General features: G+C 34.7%; 2 protein-coding genes across 2 annotated transcripts; one reads left to right on the top strand and one right to left on the bottom strand.

Moving 5' to 3' along the window:
• The first annotated feature begins 3,925 nt into the window (after positions 1–3,925).
• Positions 3,926–5,976, top strand: LOC143571805 (non-specific phospholipase C1-like). The gene is made up of 3 exons (XM_077057131.1): positions 3,926–5,051; positions 5,179–5,355; positions 5,662–5,976. The coding sequence occupies exons 1-3, from the start codon at positions 3,926–3,928 to the stop codon at positions 5,970–5,972; spliced, it is 1,614 nt and encodes a 537-aa protein (XP_076913246.1). The 3' UTR covers positions 5,973–5,976.
• A 1,723-nt stretch (positions 5,977–7,699) lies between these two features.
• LOC143571804 (E3 ubiquitin-protein ligase AIRP2-like) lies at positions 7,700–10,251 on the bottom strand. Its single transcript, XM_077057130.1, has 5 exons — positions 10,178–10,251; positions 9,667–9,817; positions 9,101–9,167; positions 8,774–9,008; positions 7,700–7,950 (listed from the first exon to the last, which is right to left on the bottom strand). The coding sequence occupies exons 1-5, from the start codon at positions 10,249–10,251 to the stop codon at positions 7,740–7,742; spliced, it is 738 nt and encodes a 245-aa protein (XP_076913245.1). The 3' UTR covers positions 7,700–7,739.
• Between the last annotated feature and the right edge of the window lie 423 nt (positions 10,252–10,674).

The following is a 10,674-nucleotide window of genomic DNA, read 5'->3' as shown; positions in this document are numbered from 1 at the left end:
CAAAAATGGTGCGTTGTTTAGTAATGCGTCCTAAGAGATGGACTTTTGGTAACACAATGATATATGTGATTTCTCATTAGATGTATGCAGTGTATATGACTATATGCAGGTGAACAAATATGGCATACATGTCATTGTATATATATAGGTGATTTGGTTACCATTCAAACAAGTCTATCCTTTCCTTATCTGTCACCAGCGTATGTCATTGTCGTCATGATAGATTGATAATATTATGGGAGAATTTTCAAAATAATCTATTTGATAGAGAAAATTTCTTAAAATGACCCCCCGATTTCATATTCATGTAGAATACCCTTATAAAATCCATCTTCAAAGTTAAGATTCAAAGACCAATAAGAAACTGACACATAGAGTCCAAACTCATGCCTACATGTTATTTTTTAATCTCAACGTTAAGATGGAATTGAGACGGATCATTTTAGAAAATTTTTCAAAAGGATGATTCATTTCTAGAATCCCACAGTTATTTTAGAGATTTTCCCTAACATTATCCACCATATATTTATTTATATTTTGTAGAACATTGTGTATTACTTTGTTTTACTACCTTCCTTAGTTATCTTATAGTTAGGGTATTTTGTTTCGTGGTTTAATGGATCTATGGATTGATTTTTTTGGAATGTAGATTTTGTTTTAAAAAAACAACCAGCAAGGTGCTATAAACAACACGACAAAAAGAAGATTTACAAAACAAAATTACACCAATCTTTCCAAACAATATTCTCACATGAGAACCCAATCTATTGAAACCCAATACAAACTAGTTTTATACCCGTCCGGTGGACGGGCATCATTATAATGACTTTGTATTCTAAACTTTCAATAAGACAACTAAAAAATGCATGTTCTAACGACCCGAACCATTTCAACATGTTGCCCTATTTGCCAATTTTGCCACCCATGTCCTAGTCAAGTCACCCTAACTATGTCAACATGCAAAAGTGTTATTCCTTAATCTATTGAATATGCCCATATAATATACATTAATAAGTGTCATAAAATGTTTTTTTACAGCTATTGCTACACAATAATAGAAATACTTTTGGTCAATGAAAGTTGGTCACATTACGCAAACTTGTTGAAGAAATCCATCAGCCCAAGTTAATGATAACATGTCTGAAATTCCGTAAAGATAAGTCAAACTGGAGTATCAATTTCAGCCGATTCCTTGTTCATATTAATATCTGCCATTATCTTGATTATTTCTAAGAGCAATCCATATCTATCTTCTACTTTTATGCAGTATGCAAAGCAAGCTAGAGTCAATCGAAACTCAAAAAGTCAACGTAACAGCAGCTGATGAATTTAAAATAATATTATAATTTAATATAAGTTGTTGGTAGCTAACCTCCTTTTAGGCCCGTCAATTTCATGAATAAGTTGTTATATTATAATTTACTATAATAGGTGGGTGTGGTGTTAATAAAGTTATACCTTCTTGATCCGGAGCTTGTATTCAACAGCTTCTTCCATTGCAAGTCGAGAGCTAGACTCCTTAATACCAAAATAATTTTTTTAATTAACTAATCACTAAATAAATAAACAATAACTATTTATTCATGAAATAGAGCAACAGTTGCATATACATACTGGGTACGTAGCATCAGTTTCATACATACCATATCCTCAACGTTACGCCCAGATGATCTATAAAATTTCAAATTTGTGTAGAAGATGTTTATAATATTAAAATTATAGGAAAATTAATGCCAATAACTATGAAGTATACTCACAATCGAGTAACAAAAAGTGACTGTGACAGATCCTTTTTCTGCATTCAAGCCTAGATCCTTCAATGCCTTCATCTGCATTAGTGATGTTAGTCAACTTAATGAATTCATAAAAGCTATAATAATTAATCATGTCAATATATTAAGGATTAATGAGTTGGATGCTAATTATTGTATAATGAGGCAGCCAAGACGAACACTCTGAAATAGCTTACACTTGCAGATTGCTTAGTTTTCAAGGCATGCATAAATTAGCAAGATTGAAAAACCAAATCACCCTGACTTTAACATGGCATTTTCACACCCAATCAACTTCCCCCTTTTGCCACTCTACCTACCACAAATAGCACACGAAATGACAACAATGATTCAATTAATAAACAAACCGTTATCAGCTCAACCCTTCAAACACCCTTGAGTGATGCAATATGTCATGTTCAAAAATGTATTTATATGCAAAAAGTTTACAAGGGTTGTACCTTTGATTCTACGGTTGGAGCATCAGCGCCAACCAATATATCACTCCAATTTGAGTTAATATATCCTCTTTTGCTGCTTCATGTATAACCCTGCAGAATCCCTTATTTGAGTTGATAGTGTTTTTTTTTGTTCTTTTATTGTTAATACAAGCTATTGCATATGCCCAATTAACTTTAATAGGCTGTCCAAACCTATAAAATATATGTTTTTAAAAGGAATTAGTATTGACTAATATTCTAGTAACAATAATGGAAAAGAGAGATTAAGATTGTTACTTACACATGCCTCCCGCTAAGAGTCACGATAGTTGATCAAAATAATCCATAAACCCTGAAATCCAGATATAAAAGAACCAAAAGCATGAGATTCTGTCTATTTGAGACTAAAACTCACTTAAAAATTAGAACTGTAACAAACTGTTTGTACGATTCCGTCAATGTTGAAAACACTTGTTCATCAATATCTTTGTGAGATACAAAATAAGATAATAGCAAAAGAAACTGTTGTGAAAGATTGAAACTTTAAGAAAACAAACCTTAACTAAACAGATTATCTTTTTTATTGGATTGTTTATTCATAATATATATAACATAAAAAGACAAAATGAATAGGCATGTAAATGCAAAATTATTGAGAATCAAGAAAATTTAGTAAACCTGCATTGTGTGTACTGACACCATAGATATTGCATCCATAGTTTGAATTCAAGGACTGCAAAAAGTAACAATTTAGATTAGATGATACAACAAATTATAAATTGGAAACATAACACTATGCAAAACTGACACTTTACCGGTAATTAGGGCTCAATCCTCTGCGCAACGATAAGCTAACCAATCAATCGAACTTGGATATGACATTTTCAATGAAGATCAAATGGACAACGGGAAGGTTCTCTAAAAAACCTTACGCAGCAGATACAATAAATTGAAAAAGAGTATTATTATACATAAAATCAGAATGTTGAGGTTTTAATGGTTTTATTATACATAAAATCAAACGGACACCGTTTTCTACCTAGCCTTGACAGCGTTTTCCGGAGAACCACGTGTTTCCGGCTTTAGCAGCAATGTACCGAAGACGTTAGGCACAAGATCAGTCAACATTTTCCGAAGCTAAGATCAACCTTCTTGACAGATTCATTGGCCTTTTTTTTTAAGAAACGAAACTTTGAACGAAATTGAGGAAGAAGGGGTTTCTCATCTTCACTTCTGTTAAATAGGGTATAAAAACACTAAAGTAGTTTCATTCACCGGGAACAATATATTATATAATAACTCATACATGGTTTAACTATACACGGTTGTTTTATACTAATTTAAGTATCTCTAACAGTGACTATCTTATAGATCATGATATTTAATTTATAAGCGTACTCTTTCTTTCATTAAAACATCTCCAACGCACTCACTTTCAAACGCGCCATGTCTACTTATTTTAAAAAAAAAACACTCCGTTTTCTCTCATTGCTAACTTTGTAAATTATTGGGGCCAATATTATATTCTTAAAACTATGAACAATTTTTATAAATATCTTGCATAATAACTAGTAACAATATAAAATTTAATGAAATTTAAATTCTCCCAAATAGATAGACTAACTTTCCGTTTCTTTCTCAATTCTCACTCTACCCTTTACTTCCCTCATTAAATAACCGCCACCACCCACCATTCTCCGGTCACCGGAAACCATGAACCGCCGGCGACCCATCTTCACCCTCTTCACACTCCTTCATCTCTTAGCCTTCACCCACCCAACAAATTCCACCACTTTCCATAAAAAAACCCACCAAATCAACGGACCCATCAAAACCCTAGTCATACTAGTCATGGAAAACCGCTCATTCGATCACATGCTCGGCTGGCTCAAGAAAACCCGACCCGACATCGACGGCCTCACCGGATCCGAGTTCAACCACGTCAACGCCTCCGACCCCTCCTCCGACAAGCTCCACGTCACCGACGACGCCGTTTTCGTTGACTCCGACCCGGGTCACTCCATCCAATCCATCACTGAACAGATTTTCGGATCCGGGTCGGGTCAAGAACCAGGTCCTCCTCGACCCGACCCGGCTCCGATGAATGGGTTTGTCCAGCAGGCGAATTCGATGGGTGTGGATGGAATGAACCAGACTGTTATGAGCGGGTTTGACCCGACCCGGTTACCGAGTTTCACCGAGTTGGTTAACGAGTTCGCCGTGTTCGACCGGTGGTTCGCGTCGGTTCCAGCATCGACTCAGCCGAACCGGTTTTATGTCCACTCGGCAACTTCACATGGAGCTTCGAGTAATGTACGGAAAGATTTAATCCACGGGTTCCCTCAAAAAACTATCTTTGACTCGTTGGACGAAAATGCCCTCACGTTTGGAATTTATTACCAAAACATCCCGGCAACTTTGTTTTTTAAAAGCTTGAGGAAACTCAAATTTATTAATAAGTTTCATGAGTATGATTTGACATTTAAAAATCATGCGAAAAAGGGTAAACTGCCGAACTATGTCGTCGTGGAACAAAGGTACTTTGATGTGAATGTTTTTCCTGCGAACGATGATCATCCGTCGCATGATGTGGCAGTGGGCCAGGCTTTTGTTAAAGAGGTTTATGAGATATTGAGGGCTAGTCCTCAATGGAATGAAATGGCTTTGTTGATTACTTATGATGAGCATGGTGGGTTTTATGACCATGCGGCTACACCACTTGATAGTGTGCCTAACCCGGATGGGATCATTGGTCCCGAGCCGTATTACTTTCGGTTCGATCGGTTAGGGGTTCGGGTCCCTACGTTGTTGATTTCGCCTTGGGTTGAAAAGGGCACTGGTGAGTTTTTTTTTGTTTAAATTATTTAAGTGATTCGACCAGTGAACCAGTAATGTGGTCCGGTTTGGTTTTAGGAAAATAGAGTCCATGTTGACCGAGTTTGACCATTATCGATGATTTATTGCAGTGATACATGAACCGGATGGACCAACGCCGTATTCACAATTTGAGCATTCTTCTATATCGGCAACGGTGAAGAAACTCTTCAATTTAGATTCCGACTTCTTGACTAAGCGAGACGAGTGGGCTGGCACCTTTGAGAGTTACTTCTACAAACGTAGTACTCCACGCGATGATTGTCCAGGTAACCGAGTCAACATTATCTTAGAAGTTAGATGATAAATTTGACTAGAACCCGACACAAACCTGAAATGCGGACACATAAACCCAAACACGACATGAGTTTTTATAGGTGTGTGTGGATAGGGACAAATATGATTTATTACATTTTTTTATAATATTGTGTCGTATATTTTATTTTGTTTTATAAAAAAAATAGTATATAGGAATATGCCTGTTTAGACTAAATTTAAACCTGTGAATTTCATATTAGTTTTGTGTCTAGTCATTTTTAAAATCAAGATTTGACGTTGTTGAAACATTTATGCAGAGAAACTTCCAGAAATTACGGAGTCGTTGAGGCCAAGAGGCCCAAAAGAAGATATGAAACTCACCGGGTTCCAAACTGAGTTGATTCAGCTCGCGTCTCAGCTTAACGGTGATCATATTCTGAATACATACCCCAATATAGGAAAATATTTGACAGTTGGTGAAGCCCACCAGTATGCACATGATGCGGTCACGAGGTTTTTGGAGGCTGGAAGAGCGGCCATAAGAGCTGGAGCTAATGAATCCAGTATCGTTACAATGAGACCGGCTCTTAGTAGTCGTTCTACACACAGACTAATTCAAAGATGCTAAAATTATGAAGAAGTTAAAAGTTGTATATACACAAAAGTTTACAACTTTTTATATATGAATAGATTGCCAGCATTACAATACTCGTATGTGTATATATAGCTTAACTACTTCCTTTCTAGTCTTCTACTTTGAGAATGAGCATCATATTGTTGATTCTGCCGATAATGTCACAACACGTCTAATCATATAAATCAAAACTGGAAACTTGCTCCTATGATTTATGCACATGAATATTTGATAAGAGATGTCTAGAACATAAGCTTAGGTAGGAAACTGTGTAAATTAAACTAATGAAGTAGATCATTTGGCACAGATTGCGGAAAATATTAGTGAGACTCATGTTCTCAAGAGATGTGAAGCATCGTTATTAGTGAAACAAGCCGACTTCACTCGGTTCGTAAGCAATCCGAGTTCAAGCTTGACCATAGCTCAACTGTTTTGGCTCATCTAAGCAAAACCCAAATTTTAGTACTCACCTTTCTTTGCCTTATATTTTACAACTCAGGTGCCAAATTTTACAAGCCAAGTGCACTACCCCAAATACTCTTTAGGCACGTTCGTTTCACAGAATTCGTGAGAATTCGAAGGAATTGGAATTAAAATATCATGACATGGCGTGTTCGTTTCGTTGGAATTGGAATCTTAATTCATGAGAATCTAAAATGGTGTGTTCGCTTGTCAAAGAATTGGAATTGGAATTCAATTCCTTCAAATTCCTTTAAATCAAAGGATTCTAAATTCTTCCAAAATGTGAAGGATTTCAAGTGAATTCGTTGGATTTTTTTCTCAAGTTTTTTTTTCTTTTTTTAACGAGAAAAACGAATAAAACATTTTAGTTTTTTTACTTGGTTTTTTTGTTTTCGATTTATATTTTGAGTCATGAATTTTTTATTATTATTTTTGAATATTTTTTTGAGGGGTTAAGACCCCTCAAAAAAATATTCAAAAATAATAATAAAAAATTCATGACTCAAAATATAAATCGAAAATTTTTTTGAGGGGTTAAGACTCCTCAAAAAAATATTCAAAAATAATAATAAAAAATTCATGACTCAAAATATAAATCGAAAACAAAAAAAAAGTAAAGAAAACTAAAATGTTTTATTCGTTTTTTCTCGTTAAAAAAAATTCCAATTCATTTGTCAAACGAACACATCAAGAATGGAATGGGATTTCAATTCCTTCAAATTCCAATTCCTATTGGAATGTTTAGATTCCAAATCTGATTCATTCAAATTCCAAATCCTATGCAAATTTCATTCCATGAAACGAAAGCCCCTTACATTAATAACTGATTTCATGTAATTTATTGAACCTTAATAGTGTATTATTTTGTATTATGTCAAAACTTTATGCTAATCTTAATTTATTATATTATATTATTATCATTCTGTAGTGGAATTTGTTATGATTTTGAAATGCTGATTATCCTTATTTTGTAAGATTTATATGTTAAAAAGGGTTTAGTTCCTTTTACTTTTACGCGGAAAAGAAAATGTTGTGTTCCGAGTTTTATTTAAGAAAAGGAGATCATGGGGGGAATATAAGCACATGAAATGCAAACAACATTCAAAGTATAAGCACATAAATATACCTTGTGAATTTACAAATGATCAAGGAGAACAATAGTAAGAATCCCATATATAGTTCAGAAAAAAGGGGAACCAAACCAGGATTTACACCTCCAAATTTGTAATGTAAAATTATCTACACCTTACTTACTTAACCACTAATCTTATTCTTAATTAGATCTAACCTCCTTTTATCTTATCTTAGATGAGAATCACCTTGCTCAGATAGGCCAGGTGGCAATATCAGTGGCAACTTCTCTATATACATAAACAGCCTCCTTTTATTCTCTTTAGATATCACACACATATCAACCATTTCTCCGGCCTCGACGCAAACCCAGAGGTCGCTTGCCGTCACTTCTTTTAGGCTGTCCCTACAAAACGGGCATGATCGCGATCTCTCGTGCCTGGAAACACAAATTTGAACAAGAATTCAGTTTTATGTCAGATTAAGCGTAGGATGCGTGTTTTGATTAGGGCTGTAAAGTGTTAACAAGCCTAATCCCCCCCCCCCCTCCCCTCTTCCAATGAAGATGTCTGGAGGTGCGCTTTGATTACACTGTAACGAGCCGATCCGACCCAGTGTGGGCTAGGGATTGGCTCTGTTCAGAAAACGAGCAGAAAGAGCTCTACAAAAGTTTGACCAGCTCATGGATTGTCGAGCCGACTTGTTTACTTTTTTAAAATTTAAGTTCTTTAAACTTTTTAACATATTGATAAGTGTATATATATATATATAGAGAGAGAGAGAGAGTATATGCATATGAATACAAAATTCATAATTTATATTGGGATGTAATTTCAATTTAACTTAACGAGTTGCAACGCTAAGCTCAAGCTCGGCTCATCAAAACAAAAGCTGGGAATTTTATATATTTTAAACATAATGTGTATGGATATAAAATCTAATAATAATTGAAGTTTTTCCATTAAAAAATATCATGCTTTTAAGTTACAAATATAAATAAATAAATACATAATTTGAGCTTTAATTTAAACGATCCAAAATGAGCCAATGAGACAGCCCGACTAGGGTTTGGGCTTGGCTCGTTTACAGACCGAGCTGGCTTGGGCTTGACTTCTTTACAGACCATGCTTACTCAGATCTGCTCGTTTACAAGCAAGCCAAATTCGAGCAAGCAATGAGCTTTTTGAACGGCACTAGTTTTGAAGCTTTCATTTTGTAAGGTAAAAAGAACGGATATAAGATTACAGCCAATGTACACTTACCAATCCTGAAAGCACGTCAAGCATAACGAATGCCCGCAGTTCGGTAAGGCCACTTTGCTATTCGTTTCTAAGCAAATCCCACATTCGGTTTCTCTTTCAACATCAAAATTTGAAAGCTTCCCCTTATCAAAGCAATCCTTACTTGAATATCTTTTCGAGCATATTTCTTTCTGTTTCCTTTCTTCCAAATCGGTTATCCCGTTCTGGAGTTGCAATACGGAAGGAAACAACACATCTGGTCATATAATACCCACAACTTCAGTACCATTAAAACCCACATTCCAAAATATTTAATCATTTTGTATAAACTTTGGGATTTCGACTTACCGTAAAACTGTTTGATGCTCGCTTTCCTTTCTTGAATGCACATAGTAGTTTTCCCATCAGCAAATGTCTGTTTTGCCCAACATTTTGAAGCTAATTAATACAATGCAGCAAGAGCATGACGAATTAAACACGAGGGTGAAAAGGTAATTTTGAAGTGTGCATAATAACAGGCTGACGATTTGGTTTTATGTTTTTTAAGAAATTGAAATTCCGATTCAGTTTCAGTTTTGTATGTTTCAAAAACCGAGATAACCGAACCAAACCCAACTGTCTTTTATAACCGACCGGACCCATAAGAACTGGAGAAAAAACAAGTTTTCTTATTAAATTTATGAATTTTAATTTTATTTTTTGAAAGTCAAATAATTTTGTAAAACTTGAATTATTAGAATTTATTATTGTCTACATTATTATGAAAATTAAAACGAATACCATATAAAATTTTTTAAAAGGTTAATAATAAATGGGACAGAAGCCCAAAAAAATCGAGCTCAAACTGAACCCATAGTGAAAACCGAAAAAACAAAAACCGAAGGACTGAACCCATACATACACACAACACATACCATATAAATGAAAACCCGAAGCAAGCCGAGGGCGCCTGCGATTTTACAATCGGTCCACGGAAAAAGAAAGGAAAACAAATCCACAGCTGGACTGAAAGACAGTCTCATTTGAAGGCATGCTCCATCCTTGTCCCGAGCCGAACTTAAAGCCCTGCATAACATTAATTCATTCAAATTCAAATTACAGGTCAAACTAAAGTCAACAATTTTAGTGCTTCAAGATTTAACATACATAGTAAAGTCAACAAAATCAAACAGTTTGTTTAACAATTAAGATACCCAGACCAATATTTGGAATCATTTCATCTGCATAACTAACTGTTAATAATCAAGAACTAGTTCAAATTGATTTTGGTAGAACCCCAAATTAGTCTCTAAATACAGTAAATATCCAAAAAAAAAATCACATTTTTCACAAATCAATTGGTGCAACAACTTAACAGAGAGTAATATCATACGTTTAATTTAAGAACAGGGGAAATGATTAATAATATTAGAAAAAGAGACTTACAGGGTATTAACGTGTTGAATATCAGCTTCAAGTGACTTAAGTGAATCCTTAAATACTTTCCCAATTACCATCATTAAATTCAAACACCCAGAAGAGAAGAGAAGAGAAGAGAAGAGAAGATTATTAATTTGGATGAAAAACAAACAGAGCTACTTTATTTTGGTGAGACTCCACTCCAAGTGCCGATTTCTTATAGATTAGATGAGGTGCTTTTTTAAATTGATTTGATTTTTTATCTATCTTGGTGCCAAGCCAACCCACCGATGATATTTTTAAATAGTCTTTTGTTTTTATGTATTTTAAATAAAAAAATATCTGTGTTTATCCATTACAGGACACTAACAAATATCTTATTGGTTCTTGGTTTTTCGGACCTAAAAGATATTGGCACTTCTAGAATGTTACAACTTTCACCCTTTTGGATTGGGGTTTCTGAGATATAATGCCCATAAATAAATCTAATTATGTATGTTTTATGTGAAATGGGCCTTCGTGTT

Source organism: Bidens hawaiensis, unplaced genomic scaffold, assembly GCF_021521415.1.
Source record: "Bidens hawaiensis isolate Kalapana, Puna unplaced genomic scaffold, B.hawaiensis_p1.1 tig00025586_1, whole genome shotgun sequence".
NCBI lineage: Eukaryota > Viridiplantae > Streptophyta > Magnoliopsida > Asterales > Asteraceae > Bidens > Bidens hawaiensis.
This window is presented reverse-complemented; position numbering and strand designations above follow the sequence as displayed.

Coding starts and splice junctions, on each gene's coding strand:
- LOC143571805 (XM_077057131.1), top strand. CDS start 3,926: ATGAACCGCCGGCGACCCATCTTCACCCTCTTCACACTCCTTCATCTC. Junction 5,052..5,178: donor TTGGGTTGAAAAGGGCACTG/GTGAGTTTTTTT, acceptor GATTTATTGCAG/TGATACATGAACCGGATGGA. Junction 5,356..5,661: donor TCCACGCGATGATTGTCCAG/GTAACCGAGTCA, acceptor ACATTTATGCAG/AGAAACTTCCAGAAATTACG.
- LOC143571804 (XM_077057130.1), bottom strand. CDS start 10,251: ATGATGGTAATTGGGAAAGTATTTAAGGATTCACTTAAGTCACTTGAA. Junction 9,009..9,100: donor GAGCATCAAACAGTTTTACG/GTAAGTCGAAAT, acceptor TTATATGACCAG/ATGTGTTGTTTCCTTCCGTA. Junction 7,951..8,773: donor TTGACGTGCTTTCAGGATTG/GTAAGTGTACAT, acceptor TTGTGTTTCCAG/GCACGAGAGATCGCGATCAT.